This window comes from Phascolarctos cinereus, unplaced genomic scaffold (genome assembly GCF_003287225.1).
Source record: "Phascolarctos cinereus isolate Bilbo 61053 unplaced genomic scaffold, phaCin_HiC Scaffold_1;HRSCAF=81, whole genome shotgun sequence".
NCBI classification, from domain to species: Eukaryota; Metazoa; Chordata; class Mammalia; order Diprotodontia; family Phascolarctidae; genus Phascolarctos; species Phascolarctos cinereus.
In genome coordinates this window covers 185,356,362-185,380,878 of record NW_027555514.1, presented here as the reverse complement: position 1 = coordinate 185,380,878, position 24,517 = coordinate 185,356,362, and the positions used below count along the sequence as shown (strand labels likewise).

The window sequence follows — 24,517 nt, the reverse complement described above, 5'->3', positions numbered from 1 at the left end:
GGTCCCTTACTTAGTGGTGTGCTGGTAAATGTTTAACAACTGGCTCTGTGAGGGAAAATGTATGTGGAACAGACTTTTAAGTTTAATGTACCTTGTTGACATTTTCTCTATTACTTCCTTAAGTCTAAAAATCAACAAACTAATAAATTAAAGCCGTGATTTGTAGCCTTTGCCAATTTCTGAGATGTAAATGCTTACATTGAAAATTTAACAATCAGTTTTCCAGTAACAGGAGCCTGCTCCAGCAGACTACTCCAGCTTTGCTCCATATCCACTATTCCCACCCTCCTACCCCACTCCTGTTAAGAGGAAACAAGAACTTTATATGCATCCATACCTGGTGGGCCCAAAGCCTAAATGGCAATTTAAAAAAATATGTATTTTATTTTTTCCCAATTGCATGTAAAAACATGTTTTAAAATTCTTTTATTTTAAAATTTTGAGTGCCAAAATTTTCTCCTTCCCTCCCCTCTCCTTATTGGATGTAGGATATACATGTGCAATCATGCAAAATATATTTCTGTATTAGTCATGTTGTAAAAGAAAATACAGATTTAAAAAAAAAAGCCCATAAAAAAATAAAGTGAAAAATAGTATGCTTTGATCTGCATTCACACTCCATCAGTTCTTTTTCTTAAGCAATGGACTCTTTATTACCTTGATTTAACAAACAATTGAAGAATTTTTCATTAAGTGCCTACTGCACACTAGGTTAGTTAATTTTGGAGAGGCTCTTCATCATTCTGACGATAGGATGATGACTTATTTTTAGTCACAGCAATTCTCAAAGTCTCTTAGCACAGAGCCTGGCACATATTGGCATTTGCTAAATACATTTTTTTTCCTTTTTTCTAAAAGTTAATTTATTTTGATTTATCAACAATCATGTCCATAAGCTTTTGAGTTTTAAATCTTTCTCCCCCTCCCTCTCCCCTCCCTTCCCAAAATGACGCGTAATCTGACATAAACTATATATATACATTCCTATTAAACATATTTTCACATTAGTGATGTTGTAAGGTAGAATTAGAACCAATAGAAGGAACCACCAGAAAGAAGAAACAAAACAAAACAGAAGAGAAAAATAGCAAATAATATACTTCAATCAAAACTTCTTGATTGATTAATTCTGACTCCAAAGTCCAGTTTTGGGTGGATTCAGTCTCATTTTCTTCAGCCTCATCGTGTCTAATATGGCTTGGGTTGGTGGGCCTAGTAGCACTGACCTGTGTTCTATCCTCCCAGCTTCCTTTCCATCCTTCTTCGTGGAAGGCAGGAAGGGGCAGACGTCAGTCAGTCGCTGCACCCTTTTTGGAGATGACCACATCAAAACCTTTGATGACCACTTCTACAGCTTTGGTGGAGACTGCAGTTACCTCCTCACTGGAGACTGCTGGAAGCACTCTTTCTCCATTTTGGGTGAGTGGGCATTGAACGGAGGAGTCAAGAGTTAGTGTAATGACTCGTCAAAGGCAAGCTGGCTTAAGATAAGAGTGACTAAGCAATTATGAGAGGAAAGGAATGATTTTTCTATAACCCATCAACTGAGGTCACAGGATCATAGAATTTAGATCTTGAAGTGACCATAGGAATCCCGTATTCCTACATCCTTATTTTATAAATGAGAAGTGATGTGATTTGCCCAACATAACATAGGCAGTAAGTAGCAGAACCATGAGGGAAGCCCGATTCTTTCCACTAAACCTATGCAACATCACCAGAATGGTAGAGAGATTCCCTATAGAATTAAAGATTAAGAATAATAGTTTTTATGCCATTTCTAGAGCAGATGCCATCATTGGAAATGTGTTGACACCTTCTTGCTCCTACCATTTACCTTTGTTGAATTTTGAGTTAGCTGCAACTTTAGTTATTTGGAAATTGTGGCATTCTAAGACTTGTAACCATATAGCATCTATGTCAAAAAAGATTGATTGTTGTGCTGCTGAACAACTTGGAATCATTAAAAGCAATATGTAATCCCCCAAGTGCAGTTTAGCCTGTTCCTTTCTACCTATTCAATTCTCAGTTCAACTCATTGCCAAGTTGGTATGTCTGGATTTACTAACTCAGTGGACTGACATTTCAACTGCGTGTCTGTGGCCTAGGCGTTCCTCATCCATCTTGCTTTTCCTGTATGAATTGTTAGGCTGAATCTTTCTGAGTAAACATAGATCTTGCTGAGGAAGCCCAGTAGTGTTCTGGATTTAATGCAACAAGTACAATATTCCGTGTTAACAGGAGTATCTAGGAGACTTTATTATCCATAGGGAATCCCTCTGCACCAGAATATCTTCCAGGACTCTGCACTAGGATATCTTCCAGGACAGTGGCAAATACTTTTGGCAAGTACATATCACCCTGTTTTAGGCATGATTTGAACAAAATTAATTCTGTGGTTACATTCCATTGGCAAGATACACTTAAACAGATACATACACACACACACACACACACACACATATACATGTGCACATATATATATATACACATATACACGTATGTGTAATTTAAGAAGAGAGTATTAACAACTAGGAGGATCTAGAAAGATTTCCTATAGGAGACAGCACTTGAGGTGAGCCTTGAAGGAAGCTAAGGATTCTAAAGTGTATTGCAAGCATTATTGATAGCTAAGATGGTACAGTGGATAGAGTGCAGGGCCTGAAGTCAGGAAGACCTAAGTTCAAATCCTGCCTCAGACACTTAATAGCAGTGTGATCCTTGGCAAGTCATTGGACTGCTGTCTGCCTCAGTTTTCTCAACTGTAAAATGGGTACAACTGGCGAAGGAAATGGCAAACCACTCTAGTGTTTTTGCCAAGAAAACCCCACAGGAGTCATGATGGGTTGGATATGACTGAATGACTCAACAAGTCTTTACTGAATATCAAGCAGGTGAGTGGCACAGTAGACAGTTGGATTTGGACTTAGGAAGACCTGAACTTAAATCTGACCTCAGACATTTACTATGTGGCACTGAGGCAGGTGGCTCAGTTTCCTCATTTGTGAAATGGGGACTTCCAGAGTTGGTGAAAAAAATGACATGAGATAGTATTGGTAAAACAGACTATATGAATGCCAGCTGTTATTATACTAAGTAGTATCTGCTAAGTATGCAGCCCTGTGCTCAGTATTATGGGGAATACCAAGAAGGATGAGACAATTTTTGCCCTGAAGCATGTTATGGTCTAGATGAAGAGATAAGCCTTGTACATGAACTCATTAAAGAATGATGAAGTGCTAAACCGGTTGGTGTTGACTTTAGTAATTCAGAGAAGAGGGAGAGCACCAGTGAGTACTCAGGGAAGCCTTCATGAAAGAGATGGGGTTTGAGGTGGGTCATAGGGTCATAGATTTAAAGCTGGAAGGGATCTTGGAAATCATTTAGTATTCCTCCCTGCTGCTTCCCCCCACCCCCATAGTATTATGGCCCTAGAAGTTAAATGACTTGACCAAGGTTACTCAGGTAGTTGATGGCGGATGTAGAATTTAAACTCATGTCTTCTGACTCCAAATCCATTGTTTCTTTACTCTGGAATCTAGGTCTTCCTAGATACCAAGTCCATATTCTGTCTACTGTACCAGACTAGCTCTTTTCTTAATCCCCCCATCAGAGGGGAGAATCTCAGTTGAAATCATCTCAGCTCCTGGAATGATTATTCACAGGCCCTCATTTGTGCTGTGGTCCTGATGGCTTGTTAACTAAATTCTGCTAGATTTAAAGACCCTTTCTCTGTTCAGTTCACTTCCAGCACCTCAACTGTTTGATACATAGGTTCTCCCCAACCTTATTTATGTCCTTGGTGGGTGATATGAGGTTCTATAGGAAAGAGAAGGGAGCAAGGATGCCAGAGGCACAGAATCTCAAGGTTAGAAAGGACTGCAGAGGCCATCTACCATAAATCATTCCCAAACAAGAATGCCCTCTACAATATATGCAACAAATGGTCATTCAGTCAATTCTACCTTAGGGTATCTCTAATTGTTAGACTTTGAGGCAGTTAGGTGGTGTAGTGGATAGAAGGCTGGGCCTGATTAGATGTAGGGGCTGAGGTGGTGAGGAAGACAGAAGAGTTGAAGATTACTCCAAAGTATCTGTTTGCTATGCTTCCTTGGGAGGATTTCTGTTAGTTCAAAGTGCTCCATACCATATAGATGAAAGAATTCCATAAGTAGGTCTTTTTATTTAATGATTTCAACCTTAAGAAGAATAAGAAAATACATCTTCTTTCATCCACCAATGATTTCTTTTAATATTGCAGGGGGTTTTGAAAATGGCAAGAGGAAAAGTCTCTCTGTGTATCTTGGGGAATTTTTTGATATCCACTTATTTATCAATGGCACCGTGACACAGGGAGACCAAAGGTAAGCCAAGAACTCACAGAAAGTTAAAGAGTTAGAAAGAATCTTAGAGATAATCTAACCTAGTCTATTCATTTTTAATATTAAATGTTTTATTGATGAATTTTATCTTTGACACCATTCTCATTTCTCAATACTTCTTTCCCAATACAACCCTCTTTGTAACAAAGTAAAAGTTTAACTGCTGCATCTGAGAGCGTATTGACCGTTCTGTACCTGCAGTCCACCACCTCTCTATCAGAAGGAAAGAAGTGTACTTTATCATGAAATACCTGGAACCATTGCATTTAACTTGAAATATGGTGTCTTTTAGCTCTGTTTTCACTTACATTATTGTGGTCATGGTGCAGATTTTCTCTCTTAGTTCTGCTTTCTTAGCTCTCCATCTCTTTCATAAAAGTCTTTATACCTTTATTGTCAATTATTTGTCATACTCATCATTTCTTATGGTGCACCCATCTGGCATGATTTATTTAGGCATTCCCCATTCAAAGGGCTCTTACTTCATTTCTAGGTTTTGTTTTTTATTTGTTTGTTTGTTTGTGTTTGTTTTCTTTTTTGCTGCTATTAACTGTGCTATTATGAATATTATGGTATAGATGGGACCTTTCTGTCTCTGCTGTTTTTGGGTTAGATGCCCAGTGGTAGAATCATTAACACCCTAATTTTAAACACAAGAAACTAAGAGAGGTGAAATAACTTATCATGGTGTGCTAATGGTAGAACCCAGCCTTGCCTAATGTCACATAGTGTAAAGAAGAGCTGGGAGTAGAACTTAGATCTACTAATTTCTATTAGATGCTTCCCCCCACCCCCACCAGAAATTTTCAGAAGTCGAAGGGAAGTTAGAAGCCAAATAGTTCAGCTCATAAAGGAAAGCAGATTGCCTTCACAGTGTATCTGAAAAGGGTCCTCTAGCCTCCAGTTAAAGGCCTCATGAAGGAAAACCCTCTACTTCTGGAGCTCCTCCATTCCACCTTGACCCACCTTAGTGCTTAGGAAGGTTTTAAAAAAAAATTTTTTTTTTTACTTTAAGCCTACATATCTGCCTTTTTTCAAATTCCACCTATACCTCTTAGTTCTAACCTCTGAGACCAGGTCGAACGATTCCATGATGTCTCACTTGGCTGAACTGGGAGCAAATTCCATGTGGACAGGCACTGTGTCTTATTCAAACTCTGTCCCTCCCCTGGAGATACTCTGTACAAAGGAGGTCCTCATAACAAGAATTCACATTTATACAGCACTTCAGGGTTTATGAAATATTTTATTTACAACAAGCCTATGAATTATATAGAACAAAAATAAAATTTCCATTTTATAGAGAAGGAAACTGAACCTTAGAGGAGAGAAATGTCTTGGTTGTATTCCCAGAGCTTGTAAATGTCAAAGTGAGGGAACTGAGGGCTTTTGGTTAGCAAATGTTTGTTGAAAGGAATTGGGGAATGGCTGAACAAGTTGTGGTATATGATTGTGATGGAATACTACCATGCTATAAGAAATTATGAACTCAATGATCTTAGAATGACATGGAAAGACTTACACGAAATAATGAAGAGTGAAATGAGCAGAACCAGGAGAACGTTTTATACAGTAACAGTAATATTGTTTTAAGAATGACTTTGAGTGGATGTTATTTTGACTATTATAAATAATCAAATTAATTATAAAGGACATATGAAGAAAGATGCTATCTGCCTCCATGGAAAGAACTGATAAATAGAAGTATGTATAGAGTAATTTTACATATATTCATATATACATACACAGATCTATCTATCTGTCTCTATCTATCTATCTATCTATCTATCTATCTATCTATCTATCTGTCTGTCTATTTATCTATTTATCTGTGTCTAGTGGTAGCCATTTCTAGGACGGGAGGTAGGGAAGAAAAAAAAGAAAGTTACATGATAACTTTGTTGTATATTTGAAAGGAATAGCAAGTTGTACATAGCAGATTTGCAGTTTTATGTCAAATTATCTTTTTTTTTATTGTACTACCTATGGAAATACTTGTTTTATTTCATAATTTATTTCATAAATTAAAAATAAAATAAATTAAAAAAAGAAAGAAATGGGATTGGGGAGCAATTGTGGAGACTGAGACATAAACATGTCACTTGGTAAGCTGATGAATTCTTTTACAGAATTTCCATTCCTTATGCCTCCAAAGGGCTATATTTAGAAATGGAGGCTGGTTACTACAAGTTGTCCAGTGAGGTTTACGGCTTTGTGGCCAAGATTGATGCTGATGGGAACTTCCAGCTTTTCCTGCCTGAAAGACACTTCAATAAGACCTGTGGACTGTGTGGCAACTTCAATGACTTTGCAGAAGATGACTTTATAACCCAGGAAGGTAGGATTTAATGAGCTAGGTTTTTCCTCAGAAATGGTTACAGAGAAGTAGCTGAAATCAACCCCATTGAATGAAATATTTGTAAAGGGCTGTAAAACAGTGTGTCTGGAACATAGTAGGTCCTTACCAAATGCTTGTTCCACCTCCCACCCCCCTACTCTAGACTAATATTTCTTAAAATGTTTTGTTCTTTTATCTCAGGACTCCTTTATTCTCCTAAAAATTATAGAAGTCACCTCCAAAGAGCTTTTGTTTATGTGGTTTACGTCTATCAACATTTGCCATATTAAAATTAAAATATCTTAGTGTTATCATGAAAATTGTTTTGACCTTGTAGACCCCCTGAAACGTCCCTTGGGGTCCCCAGACCACACTTTGAGAACCAATGCTCTGGACAAACAGGGTATAAAGAGACAGTAGAATACGACAGAAAGAGTGATGGACTAAATCAGAAGAACTGGGTTCAGTTTTTGTTTCTGATGTTTATTATCTCTGTGACCATGGTTAAGATACTTTTATTTTGTAAGTGTCAATTTCTTCATTTGTCAAATGGGGGCCTGGTCACTACCTGCTTCACAAAGATGTTGTGGGAAAAGCACTCTTTTATACCTTAAGACACATAAGAAATATAATTTATTATTATTGACCTGAACCAGGATCAATGAAATCATTATTTGCTTAGACATGGTAGGTCCTTCAGAGCAGAGACGGTCATGATTTCTTGAATTCGTAACTCCCGTGCTTAGCACAGTGCGTGGCACATTGTAAGTACATAATAAATACTTTCTCATTCATTCATTTATATGCAACAGAGTGTAGCATGGATAATTGAAAAGCACTGATAATTCCTAAATCTGATTTTGGCTGGTAATTTTAATCACCAAACCTATTTAATCAGAGCTCTTCCCAGATGGAAGCAAAAATGGATGAATCAGAGTTTTTCTTTATTCTTCTTGTCCCTACCCGTTCCCTTCCCCCTTTCCTCCCCCACCCCCCTGCCTCTACTCAGTGGAAATTCTAGTAAGCAGAGATAATGCTGCAAAGGTATCAACAGAAGGGAGGAGATAAAGAGAAGCCAGAACTAAGAATAATTAATTATACACTGGGTAATTAATCCGTGATTAATCAGGAACTGATAACACCTTACACTGTGTTGATGATGATCATTCAACCTCTTTGGGCCACAGCTGTCCTCATCAGTAAAATAAGGGAATTTGATTAGATAATTCTTAAATCCTACGATGTAAGGATGATAGCAATAATCCTTATTTGTATGACTCTTTAGGATTTCAAAGTACTTTATATATATATATATATATATATATATATATATATATATATATATATATATACACATATATATATATACACACACACACACATATATAACTTTCGAACCTCATAATAGACATGTGAGATAGATAACCTTTTTGCTGGGAAGGAAAGGGTTATTTCATTAGTGGAGAACTTCCATTGTGGAAATTCCCTCCACCATCCTAGATCAACAACTTCTTTGTAATTTATAAACCTTAGACCATTGCCTGTGGCTCTAAGAAGTAAAGTGATTTGCCCCAAGCTACATAGCTAGTTTATGTCAGAGACTTGTCCTGGAACCAGGTCTTCCTGACTCCAAGGGGAGTCCTCTATTGACTATGCCATGTTACCTTCTAAGGTGGATAATAGAAGTATTATTATCCTCATTGTTCAGATGAGAAAAGAGGTTCAGAAAAGGTATTTTTCACTCAAGGTCGCGTAGTGAACAAGTAGCAGAGCAAGGTTCCAGGTCCAAGGTTTTCTGCCCAGTGCTATTTCTACTGCTCCACACTGTCTTCATGACTGTGCTGAAGGATGATGACTTTTCTTCTTGGGCAGTAAAATCTATTCTTTTCTTTTAGGCAATTGGGGTTGAGTGACTTGTCCAGGGTCACACAGCTAGTAAGTATTTGAAGCTGGACTTGAACTCAGGTCCTCCTGACTTCGAGGCTGGTGCTCTATCCACTGTGCCACCTAGCTGCCCCATATCTATTCTTTTTTAAACCTTGCATTTCAACCTCAGGGAGAGCACATAGTGACTCCCAAACTGAAGGAACAGCCATCAGTTTGTACCAGGCTAGAACTCAGAACTCAAGTTAGTCCTGGGGTGGGAGGATGGAGGGACAACCCCATCAAATGGTTTTTCTGAGGGTGTGGTGAGGCATATACTTGTGATTTCATAGATTTGGGGATCTCTTTGGTAAGGAAACTTCTCTCAGTTGCATTCACCTGTAACTTAGAATCTTACAAAGATGCTTGCAGGCACTGGGAAGTTTTAATTTGCCCAGGGTTGTTCAATCTAAGCAGGGAGCTGGCAAAAATATTCATGGCCTCAGTTGTCTGTACACAAATGCACAACAGAGCAAACTATAGATCTTAACACAAGGAGGAAAACTCGACTACATAAATATCATTTACTTGCATGGAATTAGTGGCATAAATGACCTCTAGATCTATGATTTGAAAAGGAGGTCGACTTGTAATGTAGTGAAAATGAGGAAAAGTCTAAGTACCGCAATGGTACCCACCAAATGTTGAAAGACCTAAAGGAAGGTCTCCAGCACAGATGATGGAAATCCTATTGAGGATATGTAGGAAGATGTAGACAGAGTCACCTAGAATGAGAAAGCATCGATAGGTTTATTTCACTTTGCACCACTGGAAGGAATTCCCACATTGATGAAGTTATGGGTCAATTGATGTATTGAATTTTAAAGTATCTGTGAAATTTGGTAGGATAGGACTCAAGACTCAAATAGGCTCTGGAAAGGTATGATTTTTAAATGGGATAGAATGCATTCACTTCAAAATGGTATATGCATTAAGAAGATTTACTTAAGTGAGGAAGTCCAGGTGGCATACATGGTAGAGAGCACATTTGAGTGAGAATCAACATAGGAAGAAACACCTAGACCAATAGGACAGAAGACAGAAATAATCAGTGTTTAGGAAATAGATCATAAACCTGTCACAGAGGCACAATATAATAATGATTAGGAACTGTTATTGAGACATCTATGAGAATGTTTCTTTCTGTTGCAAAAGCAAAGATGCTTGTGACTTTTGGCTTATCATAATGATAATTTCGTCTTTCAAAATGTGGAGGAAGTGAGAGTAGCTACTATTTTGGATCTAATTTTGACACACAAACAGGAAGGAAATGGTTGCTGTGATATGGAAGGTGGGGAGTTTGAAAGCAAGTGACCATTCCATTGAAAAATCTGTTGGAGAGAATGAGCAGAAAGCTGACCATAGTCTTAATGCCTTCTGGATTTGGGGAGAAAAGACTTCAGACAGAACATAAAAAGTATCGGTAGGTCCAATGGCCTAATAGTAAGTTCTCAAAAAATGAAATTCCAAAGATACGACAGAAATAATTTTGATGATAAAGAAAAAGACAATGTATCTAAAGAGATTGATATAAATGTACTAGGAACTCAGTGATTAACTTACATTTTATTTTTAAAAAATCATTATTTATTTATTTTTAACATTCCTTTTAAATTTTGAGTTCCAAATTCTTTCCCTTTTTCCCACCCTCTTCCCCACCCACTGAGAAAGCAAGCAATATGATATTGATTATGCATATGAAATCATGCAAAACACAATTTCCATATTAGCCACATTTTTAAAAAAAAAAGCTAGAAAAATAAAGAAAGCGAGAAAATTATGCTTCAATTTGTGCTCAGATTTCATCAGTTCTCTTTCTGGAGGTGGACAGCATTTTTTCATCATGAGTCCTTTGGAATTGTCTTGGATCCTTGTATTGATTAGAGCAGCCAAGTCTTTCATAGTGATCATCTTACATTTTAAAGATGTATAGAAGATGGGCTACTAGGTGGTGCAGTGGATAGAGTGCTGGTCCTGGAGTCAGGAAGACTCATCTTCCTGAGCTCAAATCTAGCCTCAGACACTTACTTGCTGTACAACCCTGGGCAAGTCACTTAACCTTGTTTGCCTCAGTTTCCCCATCTGTAAAATGAGCTGGGGAAGGAAATGGTAAACCACTCTGGTATCTTTGTGGGGTCATGAAGAGTTGGACATGATGGAAACAACTGAATAACAAAAATAGAAGGTGGTTAATACATAACACATAATAAAGGATGAATACAAAAGACCAGTACAGTACAGAAAGAAAATTGTCAGGATCTCAAAATCTCAGGATGCAACTGGCAATGAATCTTAAGGGGAAAAAAGACTTTTCTAGTTATATTGGGGATAGGAGGAGGATTCAAAAAAGAAATAATATCATTTCTCAGGGTTGATGGGACCATGACAATAGGTAAGCATCTCTATGGTCAGAATTTAACCTTGCCACAGCTACTTAAAATTTCCTTTGAGTTCTTGTGGCTATTATGGCTTTTTGGAATGAAGTTTTTATTACTATCCTGTTCAAATGGTAATAATAACTTCAAAAAGGAAATTGTATAGTAGGATTATAGCTATCATTATATTATCTTCTTAAATCATAACGACAATAACAGAACATTTAGCCTGACTTTAATGAGCTTAAGTCACTAGCCTCAGACAAACTTTATTTCAGGCTACTTAAAGAACTGTAAGACATAATTGCTGATCCCCAGTCAGGGAGCTTCCAGATATTGTGGAGAATGAAACTTGCCAGGTATTGTGATGGACAAGGGAAGAGGGAAACTAAAAGTTATAGGCTAGTGAGCTTGATTTTAATTTCTGGCAAGATTCTAGGATGTAGCACGTTACTGGAGCATTTTGTGAAGGAAACCATTCCTAGAAGCTATTATGGCTTAATTAAGAACAGGTAATGTTGAGCTAACCTCTTTTTTTGGAAAATAGTAACTATGTTGGCAGATCAAAAGAATACTGTAGACATGATATACCTAGGTTTCTCCAAAGAATTTGAAAGTTTCTCATGCTATCTTTGTGCACAAGATGGAGAGATGTATTGTAGATAATAATATCTATAACTGGCTGAATGATCAGATCCCAGTATGATCATTAACAAGCCAATGTCAACTTGGAGAAATATTAGTTTTCTATGAATCTATACTTGTGCCTAAGCTGTTCAATATTTAAAAAAATTTAATCTTCAAGTGTTATGTAAATAAATATCATCTAGTATGAAAATGATGATTTTTGGCACTGAAAATAGGAAATGGATATAAGAAAAGACAGTGACAGAACGTTTTTACTTCCTAAGAAGATTTAATCAATGTGGATTTTACACAAAGAGACCAAAAGAGCCTACTTTCCTCTCCTCGCCAATTTGACAAACAATAGTAGCTGAGGACACCATCAGTTCATGTATGAGCTCGTTTGTAAGGTCATTATGGAAAAAGATAGTGGAGAATGATGAGCAGCATCACCTCATCAAATAAAGAGAAGCAGTAAAGGGAAAAACAAGATTCCAGGAAGCTTGGTGAGAGACTCAACTAAGCAAAAAAAGGTTCTGAAGACATATGAAGGGGAAACTGGGAAGACAACAAACAGATGAAAGAAAAGATTTCAAAATATTTTTGTAACAAAACATTTTCTCCATCAGTTGAAATGGAGTCACCATATTTGAACAACAATAACAACAATAATAATACCTCACTTTAAGGTTTCCAAAGCACTTTATGTATAATAATATATGGATATTATACATAATTAATATATGCATTTGATTCTCACAACAACCCTTTAAGGTAGGTGCTATTTTATACCCATTTTACAGATAAGGAAACTGAGGCTGAGAGAAGTTAAGTGACTTGCCCCAGGAACACATAGTTAGCAAGTGACAGAGGCAAGATTTGAATCCAGGTCTTCTCGACTCTAAGTCCAGCATTCTATCTACTACAATGTGCTGCCTTAATAATGCATGACTGGAAAAGAAGTTGGGTTGGTCATATGGCAAGAGTGAAAGATAACTGATGGAAAGCCTGTGTGCTTCATTGCTACCCACACTTACTGTGGAGGATTTATAGGAAGATACAGATAAGAATGTTGTTCAGTCATTTTTCAGCTGTATCTGACTCTGCATGACCATATTTGAGGTTTTCTTGGCAAAGGTCTGCCGAGTGGTTTGCCATTTCCTTCTTCAACTCATTTTACAGATGAGGAGACTGAGGCAAACAGGGTTAAGTGACTTGTCCAGGATCACACAGCTAGTCAGTGTCTTAGGCTAGATTTGAACTCATGAAGAGGAGACTTTCTGAATCCAGACCCCAAACTCTACCTATTGTGCCACCTAGCTTCCACATAGACAAGAACGCCACAGAATAATAGGGCATGGTTGGCACAGAATGATAGGGCAATCTGTCCTATTGAATGGAGTGTCTGCCTTAATGACAGCACAGATCCACTGAAGTACCAAGATTTTATCACTGCCTTGAAAGAAGGCATAGATGGCATTTTTTAAATAATTCTAGATTATATGAGACTGAGGTATAGGTAACATGCTGGATAACAGATCCAAAAACAGGATCCAAAAAAGGTAACCATGAGTTAGAGAGGATGGGTTAAATCTAATAATATGAAAATTTAAGTGGGATAAATGTAAGTTTCTATTTCTGAGTTCAGCTACTTAGCCTCACAAATACAGGTTAAGAAGAGCAAATCTAGACAACAGTTCATTTGAAAAAGATCTGATGGTTTTAGTGGACCAACATGTGGAATAGTTCAACATGACTCTCAATATAACTTGACAGTCAAAAAAGGCAAACGTAATCATGGGATGTTCATGACTCACAATGCCCGGAATGAGGGAGGAAACTCTCAATAGATTCCGACCTGATCAGAACACATGTAGAGTATTGCACGTAGCTCTGGGTCCCATCTTTTAGGACAGACATTGTCCGCGGCAAGTGTGCTGTCAATCAAGTGTCAAGAACTATACAAGGATTGTGAGGGGTCTGGAAATGACCAGTTATAGAAGCATCATGTGAAAGAACTGGGATATTGAATCTGAAGAAGAAAAGATTCAGGTGACCTGAAAGAAGCCGTGATTTGTCTTCAGCTCTTTGAAGGGCTGATGTGGAAGAGTAAGGATGAGACTTATTCTTCATGTCTCCTGGCTACAGAATACAGAATAGTAGATGCAAGCTTCAGAGAAATTGATTTAGGCTCAGCATAAGGAAAAACTTATTAATACTTAGAGCAATCAAAAGGTAGAATGACCTGCTTCAGAAGGCAGCAAGTGCTTAGATATGGGTTGGATTTAATGGCTTTTGAGATCTCTTTCTACTTACAGATTTTCTCTGAAGTCATTTAACTTCTATGAGTATCATTTTTCATGTCTGTAAGGTGTCACTTAATCCTGTTTGCCTCAGCTTCCTCATCTCTAAAATGAATTGGAGAAGGAAATGGCAAACCACTTTAATATCTCTGCTAAGAAAACCTCAAATGGAGTCATGAAGAGTTGGACACAACTAAAAAACAGTTGAACAACGGCGAAAAAAAGATGGGCATTGAAATGTTTACATAGTATACTTTACAAAGTTATTATTGAAAAAAGTGCTTTGTAAATTTGAAACTACTATACAAAGGTAAGTAATCATTATTCTCTCAGCTCTCTTTGAGAGTTCTTAGCACTTGTCTTAGTTTTACCTCACTGAATTTTCAGCTAGAAGTGACTTTAGAGATCCAGTCCAGACTTCTCATTTTATGGGGAAATGCAAATGGAGAAAGTGAAGCCCTGAGGGATTGAATAACTTTCCCAAGGACATCCAAGAAATGAGTGGCAGAGCTGAGACTGGAAAATCAGACTGCTGACTCCTAGTTCCGCATTCCTTCCACACCACTCCACTGCCTCTCCGCATCTCCTGTTCCTCATTTTCCTTTCCCCTCAGTTACCACATGCAGTGTGTTTTACCTCTCCTGTCAAAAGAAAGGTCAGTCCCTCCAACCCAGAGGCTATGCTATCTGTTCCATTCTGGAAGTCATTTTCTGACCCTAAGGCATTGCCTAAACCACAAGGCCCCATTTTCAGAAAGCACCATTTACCAAATGTGCATGATGGCAGAGAGCAGTCTCTGCCTTACTTTTCCCCATTAACTTGCTGGGCAATACTGATTGGGTGGTTTCAACTCTCATTGTCATTATTGCGGTCCTATGACTTTTGACAGCCAGGGTCCCACGACCTTTGACATAGGGATGCCTGAGAGGAGAGGGAAGGGCTCGAAAGGTTTTGTCAGGCATGCAGCTGTTGATAACTTTGTAATGTTGAATCATGAATCATGATTTCTCAGTCCTTTGGTGTTTACTGTGACTAAGAACCCTGGTAGCTGGCAGCATATCCCTCATATAAGACTTACCCAAAGACACAATAATGTATAGAAACACAAAAGGAAAGGTAACTAGAAACGTCACAGAATCATATTCCTTTGCCACATGGTGAAAGACTTCTCTCCCTCCCTGTATCCCCTCTCTTTTTGCCTCTCACTGACGCTTTCTTTTTTTTCCCCTTAGTAGTATTTAATTTTTTCCCAATTACATATAAAGATAGTTTTCAACATTCATTTTTGTCAGATTTCAAGATAGCAAGCAATCTGATATAGTGTATACATGTACAATCATGTTAAACATATTTCCTTATTAATCGTGTTGTGGAAGAAGAAGCAGAACAAAAGGGAAAAACCATGAGAATGAACAAACAAAAAACAACAAAAAAAGTGAAAATAGTCTGCTTCAATCTGCATTCAGACTCAATGGTTCTTTCTCTGGATGTGGATAGCATTTTCCATCATGAGTCTTTTGGAATTGTCTTGGATCACTGTATTGCTGTCACTGCCTCTTTCTCCTCTCTTTTTTATCCTGTCTCCTCTCCCTCTTTCTTTCTTTTCATCTCTCCCCCTTTCTCTTCTCTCCTTCTGTCCCTTTGTCATCCTTTTTAATTCCCCCTTTCCTTCTCTCTCTCTACTAATTTCCTTTCTTCTTCTTTCTCCTCCTCCTTTTTTCTCCTTCTTTGTCCTCCTCCTCCTCCTCCTCCTCATTGTCCTCCTCTTCCTCCTCTTTCTCTTCTTTGTTTTTCTCTTCCTCCTCCTTTTTACCACCTCCCCCCTCCCTCTTCTCCCCTTTTCCCTCCCTCTCCTTTTGCTGCTGCCTTTCTCTCCCCCACAGAGTAATTGTCTTGCCATCATTGTCACTTTCATCATCATCTAGTGATATCCAATCGTGAAGTGTTCCTCAAGTTGCTAATCCAAAGGTTACCCCAAATCAAGGAGGGATTTCTGTCCTCAGAACCTCATCCTGAAGTACTTATGGTTGAATGGGAGGCTGACATAGAAGCAGACTCACCTAAAGAGAGGAGATGCATTGAGATGTGATGGGGCAGGGACATCTGGTGACTCCTCTCTATTCCAAACCTTTCTCCATAGGCACCTTGACCTCTGACCCCTACGACTTTGCCAACTCTTGGGCCTTACGCGGTGCAGAGCATGGGTGTAAGCGAGTCTCTCTTCCAAGTGGCACGTGCAATATCTCTTCTGTGGAGATGGAGAAGGTAGGTGCTATTCAGTGTGGGGCTGACATGGGCAAGTGTTTCCATCAGCAAAATTGTTGTGATATATATTATGTATGTATATGCATATACACATACACACATATATAGGGGTATACTAATGTACTAGTAGTACTAGTGTAAAGAATTGGCTCATACAAGCTTACAAGAGAAGATAGTTAAGTTTTCATTTTGAGCATTTATAACTTGGAAATCAGCAAAAGCTACATACCAGGACTTGAATTATTTTTTTGTTGATTGTCTAGACTTAAAAAAAAAAACTGAAGGAGAAAATGTTAATTATAATGAAGATTATACTTAAATGTTTCATGTATACATTTCCTTCCCAGACAGCTGATTGTTAAACATTTACCAGCACAGCCCTGGACCATACACACGTATGGTAGGCACTCAAAAACTGTGCTGATTGTTGAATAACCATCTAATCATGTGCCCTTGGGCAAGTCAGATTTTTTTTTTACTAAATTGCTGTTGTAACTTTTGAAAAGTGAGAGAATGGACTAATTGACTTTTGAGATCTTTTCTAGCCCTCAAAGTCCATTTCTATAATTCTATGACTGGAGGCTCTACTGCATCAGCTAAATATCTTAGAAAGAAGTATTTCATTTCTTAAATTAGATTTTCTTTTTTATTATTATGAACTTAACAAACATAAAAAACGAACATTTCCAAATATAAACAACAGAAAAAGGAGATTATACATGAAATCATAAATCTGTTACAACTAAAAAAAAGTTATAGTAGTTCCAATTTTGCCCTGCTTGTACATGTCCCCTTCTGAAACCTCCTTTTATTCTCTTCTGTATAGTCTTCAAATGTTCCATTGATTCTTTCTTTTTAAATTTTCATCATTTTTGGCATCACTATCACTCTTCCCCTCTCGCCTCCTTCCCTGTAAAAAAAGCCCTCCCTATAACAAATAAGCATACACAAGCAAAACAAATTCATGCATTGATCATGTCTGAAAATATATGTCTCATTCTGTATCTCAAGTCCATCACTTTTCTGCTAAGAGCTGGGAAGAGAGTCATCATCAGTCTTCTGGAGTCCTGGTTGGTGATTACATGGGTCATAGTTCTTAAGATGATTTCCTTTACAACATGTTAGTCATTGTATAAATTGTTTTCCAAGTTTTGCTCACTTTACATCATATCATGTAAGTTATCTCAGGTATCTCTGAATTCATCTCTTTCATGATATTTTTTTGGGTACAATAGCATTCTAGTATATTAACATAGAATAATTTGAGCACAATTCTTCAGTATAATTTTGCAAAATTTAGCCATTCATCTGTTGATGGGAACCCCTTTAATTTCCTAATTTGCTACAACAAAAATGTTGCTGTTAATATTTTTGGACATTTGGGTCTTTTTTTCCCTCTTTCTCCAATATCCCTGGAGCATATGCTTAGTAGTGATATTTCTGGGACAAAGGATACAGTGATTTTGGGGGTCAGAGTTACAAATTGTTTTCCGAAAGTGTTGGACCAGTATGCAGCCCACTAAGAATACATTAGTGTGTCATTCTTACCATAGCTACTCCAACAACTGTCATTTTAATTTTTTTGTTATCTTTGGCAACATAATGGGTATGAGTTAGAACCTCAGAATTGTTTAAATTTACATTCTTGTATTTTGAAGGATTATTTCGTACAGATGTTGATAGCTGCATTTCTTCTTTTGAAAACTTTGTGTTGATAGCCTTTAGTTATTAAGAATTTTTCTTGTTTTTTTTTTTTTGAGTCATTTGGGTTTAAGTGACTTGCCCAGAGTCATATAGCTAATAAGTGTCTGAGGTTGGATTTGAACTTGGGTCCTCCTGACTGCAGGAGGACTATGCCACCTAGCTGCCCCTCTATTATTCTTATTCATTTGGGTCAATCCCCATGTGCCTCATATATGAGACCTTTATTGGAGAGGACTGCTGCAATGATTTTTCCCAGTTTACTGTTTCCCTTCTAGTATTAATTGAATTGATTTCATTTTGTGCAAAAACTTTTCAGTTTTGTATAGTCAAAATTGCCCATTTTAATCCCCTTTGATCCTTTCTACCTTATTTGTTCAAGAATTCTTTCCCTATCCATGGGTATGAAAGAAAGGGATCTCTTTCTCTGGTCCCCTAATTTGTATTTGCTATGACTTTTTATGTTTCTATATCCATTTATTGCTTATTGTGATATATGTGAGATGTAACCCAAATTTATGCCAGATAGGGATGCTTATTAAGATAAGAGAAAATGAGGTCTTGCAACACCAGGTCACAGGGTAGCTAATGGCAGGGGAAGGGAGTAATGGAGGTTGGGAATAGAATAAGGATCACGGAAAATGAATCTTGAAGGGTACCAAAGAAAATGTTTCTCTATTTCAGAATTTTTTGCTTATAAAGCAGGCCCTTCTCCAAAGCTTTCCCTATACTAACCTCCTACCTTGCTACCCGTTCCTTGGGAACTTTACTAGAGACTTCCCCCCACCCCTCAGAAGTCAAAACACCTTCTAGGCCTATTGCTCATCACAATTCTACGAAGCATGGAGGAGGTAAAGATGGCTCTTTCTGGCTTCTAATTTAGAGGTGGGTGAAGCTGAGGCACTGTGTATTTGTGATTTTCTTTAGGTCTGTTGGGCACTGAAGCTTGACTCTTAAGTCTGACCTGCTAACCACTGTGACCCCTTCGTAGTTTATAGTACAGACTTGTGGGTCCTAGAGTATTTTACATCCAGGAAAGAGTCAAAGCTGAGTTCAAATCTAGTCTCAGACACTTACTAGCTGTGTGACCCGAGGCAAGTCACTTAACCCTATTTGCCTAAGTTTCCTCATTTGTAAAATGAGGTAGAGTTATCTTGGTAGAGAATAAAAGTTTGGCTTTTTAGGTCTGGAAATTATGCCTGTGGAGGTGAGAAATGGAAGAGGGAGGACTTTAGCTTGGAGCAGTAGAAAGACTTGATTTGGAATCAGAGAATGTTGCTTTAAATCCTAACACTGTTATCGCTTCTGATTTTGGGGCATATTATTCTGCCTCTCGGTACCTCAGTCTTCCCATCTGTTAAATGAGGGGAATGGACCAGGTGATCTTTAAATTCCTGTTCTAGAATCTTATGAGGTTAAGGAAAAAGAAGGAAATAGGTTTCTGAAGTTGAATTAAATGTCACAGGGCAGCCTAGGTAGGGAAAGCCTCACTTTAACCTCCTCTGCCTGGCAACCAGAGATGTGGTTAGGGCTGTGCTGGGAGATAAGAGCTGTGCTTATTTGATTATTTTAAAAAACATACAAAAGAAACTCACCCTTCACCACAAGGCCCCAGGGTACTTCTACAGAATGGAAACGTGGGTACTGTAGACAAGGCTACCCACCTGGCTTCTTTCCTGGCGTCAGCCTGGTCTCTTCCATTAAATTTCCTCTGTCCACCAATCTCTCTGCCTTTACTCCTGGTTCATCCTTAACTTCCACCTAGCCAGCCTTATTGCTGATAGATGCTAGGGCACAGCATTGCCACTCTCGAAGTGAACCATAGCCCAGGTCCTGAGCTTTGCAGGGGCCTGCCGTTAGTGCATGGCAGAGACTCAAGATGAGGAGAAGGACATCGCTCTGGCCAGCTCCTGCTAATAAGGCCTGGAACCTGAAACATCCAATTAGATCAATTAAACCAACCCCCTCAGCTAGGTGGCTCAGTGGACAGAGCACAGGGCCTGGTCAGGAAGACCAGAGTTCAAATCCAGTCTCAGACACTTACCAGCTGTGTGACCTGGGGCAAGTCACTTAACCCTGTTTGCCTCAGTTTTCTCATCTGTAAAATGAACTAGAGAAGGAAATGGCAAATCACTCCAGTATCTTTGTCAAAAAAGCCTCAAATGGAGTCATGAAGAGTTGGACATAACTAAACAACAAAACAAACTCATTCTTAGCTCTTCTTCACCATCCCTAAACCCCAACACCAAGTCCTAGGAAGAACTGTACTTTCACACTCCTGCCCCATATGGCTGGTGTAGGGACTTCCATTTTCCTTCAAGGGCGCTTTTAGTACTTACTTTACCCAAATTCACATGTGTAAATATGCTGGACAAAGCTCTCCTCCAATGCTTTCTTGCTGTGTCTCACACATAACATCTCCTTTCCTATCCCCATGCCTTTTCCCATGGCTGGAACCTATTCCTTCCTCATCTCTGTCTTAGAGTCTCTGGTTTCCTTCAAAGCTCACCGCAGGCACCACCTTCTACCTGAGGCCTTTCCTGATCCCCTCCCTCCTCCAACTTCTAGTGCCTCTCCTCTAATTACTTTGTATTTACCTTGTATGTATTTTGTTTATACTTATATATTTGTATGTTGTCTTTTCCAATAGATTGGGAGTTTCTCAATGGCACTGTCTTTTATTTTTGTCTTTGTATCCTCATTGCTTAACGGTTTTTTTTGGCATGATTTTATGGACATGGAATTTGAGCAATGAAAGGGACCTTAGTGGCCATTGAGTCCAACCTGTACGTGAGAGAAATCCTCACTATAACATCTCCTGCAAGTGGATGTATCAAAAAAAAACCCTTCTACCTCTATTTGGAGACTTCTCATGAGGGGGAAGACATCTCCTCTTAAGGTAGCCCATACCCCTTTTAGGCAGCTCTGGTAGGAAGTCTTTTCTGACCAAACATCAACTTATCTGTTTGTGAATTTTAGCCATTGCTCCTGGCTCTGCCCTTTAGGGCTATGTGGCCTAGGGCAAATCCCTCCTCAGACAGCCCATCTGATACTTGAAGACCCCTCAGCGTCTTTTCTAAATTGAACATACCAAATTCTTTGAACCAACCCTTATGCATCCCTGGACTCAAGGACTTTCTCTATCCTGGTTTCTCTGCTCCAGAGATACACTCTCCAGTTCATCAATGACCTTAAACTGTGGTGTCCACAATGCTCTGAATGAAGCCTGATGAAGGCAAAGTACAATGTGACTATCACCTCCCTATTCCTGGAAGTCCTGGCCCTCTTAATGTAGCCCACCACTAAATTTGCTTTTTTGCCTGACTCCTATGAAGGTGCAGTGCACTAAACTCCCAAGATCCTTCTCAAAACAACCAATGCTTGGCCATGCTTCTTCCATCTTATATTTGTTGACTTGATGTTTACTCCAAGGGCAAGACATTACATTCATCTCTACTAAATTTTATCTGAGTTCAGCCCAATGCTGTAGCCTGTCAAGATCATTTTGGATCCTGTCTCAGTCATCTACTATGTTGGTTATCCCTCCCAGCTTTATCCGAGTTATTGATAAAAATATTAAAGAGTACAAGGCCAAGCACAGATCCCTGGGGTACTCCCCTGGAGACCTCCTGCCACATGTTGACACTAAACCATTAACAACTACCCTCTGAGTCAGGCCATCCACCCTCTTATGAATTCATCTGATTGTATTATCACCTAGTTCGCCTCTCTCCATCTTTTCCATGAGAATAGTAGGAAATTCTTTATCAAAAGTTTTGCACAAGTCTAGACAAAACATATCCAGAACATTCCTCTCATTGACTAGTTTAGTAGCCTCATTAATAAAAAATATAAGGGTAATCTGGCATGACTATTGTCCTTGCTGAAAGCTTAATGGCTTTTTGTAATCACTGCTTCCCTTTCTAGATATTTACCAACTGTCTCTTTGGTGATCCTTTTTCAAAATTTCCTAGGAATTGAAGTCAAACTGATTGCTCTCTGGTTTGTAGATCTTGACTTTCCCCCCACCTTTTTATGAAAATCAGGACATTTTCCTTTCTTGTGGCGCCAATTTTGTTTTCTGTGATCTTTCAGCTATTACTGAAAATGTAATCACATCTGCAAATTCTTTCAGTACCCAGGGATGTAGTTCATCTGAGCTAGGTGACTTGAGTCCATCAAAGGACCTCAGTGTTCTCTTACTGTCTCTATGTTTACCTTTGGCATTGACTCCCGGTTAATCATTTTTGTTCTCTCATTTCCAATGCAAAGGTCATTCTCTTTTGTGGAGAAAACAGAAAGAGGATAAGAATCAAGCAACGCTCCCTTCTTGCTTTTTGTCAGTTAACCTCATCTCAATCACCACAAGCAAACATCCTTTCCTTTTTTTGATCCTCCTTTTCATCCTGAAATAGCTAAGAAAAATCCCTTGTTGTCAATAGCTTACCCTGGGTTCATTTTTAACTTTAGTGTTCTTGTCATAATTTTGCGGAACTGTGCCATTCTCTTTTTTTTTTAATCTTCCCTTACTTGGCCTTGCTTCTATCTTTGGTACATTTCTTTTTCAGTTCCAGTTTGGTTGATAAGTTCCATGTGTCTCTTCATACAAACCCCATTTTCCTTCCTTGTTGGAATCGTTTCTCTTCATGTTGTCAGAATTTTGTTCTTAAGCATCTCCTATCATGATCACTCCTGATCATGAACTGGAAGCCTCTTGATTTCCAGTTGAGTACTCTTCTTACACCATTATTCTACTTCTATTTATCTGCAAAATGAGGCAATGTGGACTAAGTAATCTCTAAGTTCTTTTCCATATCTAGCGTTCTCTAATTTTCTAATTTTTAAACATCACCTTGGGAGTCCTTGAGGTTCACTGACCCATGTTACCCAGCCCAAAGTGGTTGACCAACCCAATAGTCTAGAATCCTTTCCTTGGTGCTTGTGAGTGAAGCTTGTCAGCAAGATTGAGGAGAAAAAATATAGCCCCTCCTTGAATCCTTCTATAACTTGTCTGCATTCTTGCCTAATCTCTGTAGACATATACATGCTCCAACAAACCTTAGCAAGGAGTCTTATGGAGGGCAGTGCCTGGCATATAATAGGCACTTAATAAATGCTTGTCTCTTTCCTAGTTTTTTGTTTTTTGGTCAGTTGTTTCATCGTGTTCAATTCTTTGTTGGAAAACCCATTTGGGGTTTTCTTGGCAAAGATACTGGAGCAGTTTCCCATTCCCTTCTCCACCTCATTTTACAGATGAGGAAACTGAGGCATACAGGGTTAAGTGACTTGCCCAGGGTCACACAGCAAGTAAGTGTCTGAGGCCAGATTTGAACTCAGAAAGATGAATCTTCTTGACTTCAGGCCTGGAACTCTATCCACTGTACCACCTACCTGTTTCTGAGTTAGTTAGTGATAGCGTTTCAATATCTTTGGAGCACACTGACCTCCTGCACTAAGGGGGTCCTGAAATACTCTGGTTTGATTATAAACCAACCATCTAAGCTGTACACAAATCTCCCTTTATGAACAGGTTGTACTGCAGTTCATTTTGCAAGTCAATTGTTTGAAACTTGAGATACTGCAAATGGTGGTAAGGTTCCCATGTGAGCCTAGAAAAGCTTATTAACTCATGATGTTGCTTAGCTGTGGTGCTAATTGTGCTAGCCTACCTTCTGAGTCTGGGGTACTGAATGTCATACGGGGCAGGAGGACTGGGAAGGGGGGGCAGGAAGAAGATAGGAGAATGGAGAGGGAAAGGAAGAAGAGACAGGAGAAGAAAGAATCTTCTTAGAACCACAGTTAAGAATTCCAGCACCTAGGGTCAATATCATTGTCCCCCTCTCACCATTTACAGGGCCACCATTCCAATTTAGGCCTTTATCTCCTCTCGCTGGGAATATTGTGATAATCTCCTGATCGATCTCCCTGCTTCCAGACTCTTCCCTCTACAATCTGTTCTCCACATAGCTGCCAAAATAATTTTCCTTAGGTATGAGCTTGACCCCATCACTCAACTTCTCAAAACCTTCACTGTTGCCTGAAGGATTAAAAAACAAATTCTTTAAGCTGGCATTAACGTTGTAGCCTTCCACAATCTGCCTCCAACCTTCCTTCCTAGCCTCATTTTATATTACTTTCCAAATTTGGCTATTACTAGTTTTCCCCTAATCTTTTTTTTCCTTTCTTTTCTTTCTTTTTTTCTTTTTCTTTTTTGCTTTTTGGGGAGGCAATTGGGGTTAAGTGACTTGCCCAGGGTCACACTACTAGTAAGTATCATGTGTCTGAGACTGGATTTGAACTCCCGTCCTCCTGACTCCAAGGCCAGAGCTCTATCCACTGCGCCAGCTAGCTGCCCCTCCCCTAATCTTAATATTTTATCTCCCAACTCCCTGTATCACTTGGGATGTTGTACTGCCTGTCATATACTCCCCCCTCAATTCTGCCTCCATGAATTTTCTCTTCCTTCAGGGATTAGCTCAGAAGTCACTCTTCCCTGGAACCTTCCTAGATTCCCCCAGATGTTAGTGTACTCTCTCTCCCTCTTCAGATTAATGTGTATTATATTTATCGATGTTTACAATTCTATCCTCCAGTAGAATATCAGTT

The 24,517-nt window shown here is 38.8% G+C and overlaps 1 protein-coding gene across 2 annotated transcripts in view; it reads left to right on the top strand.

Annotated features, from left to right (window-relative positions):
* The window catches only part of VWF (von Willebrand factor), a 202,473-nt gene that overhangs the window by 4,265 nt on the left and 173,691 nt on the right, over positions 1-24,517 (top strand). For both annotated transcript variants that reach the window (XM_078155450.1, XM_020994141.2), the window contains exons 3-6: positions 1,246-1,419; positions 4,262-4,364; positions 6,512-6,720; positions 16,086-16,210. In XM_078155450.1, coding sequence (XP_078011576.1) covers positions 1,246-1,419; positions 4,262-4,364; positions 6,512-6,720; positions 16,086-16,210 — 611 coding nt within the window. The remainder of the gene's footprint in view (positions 1-1,245; positions 1,420-4,261; positions 4,365-6,511; positions 6,721-16,085; positions 16,211-24,517) is intronic.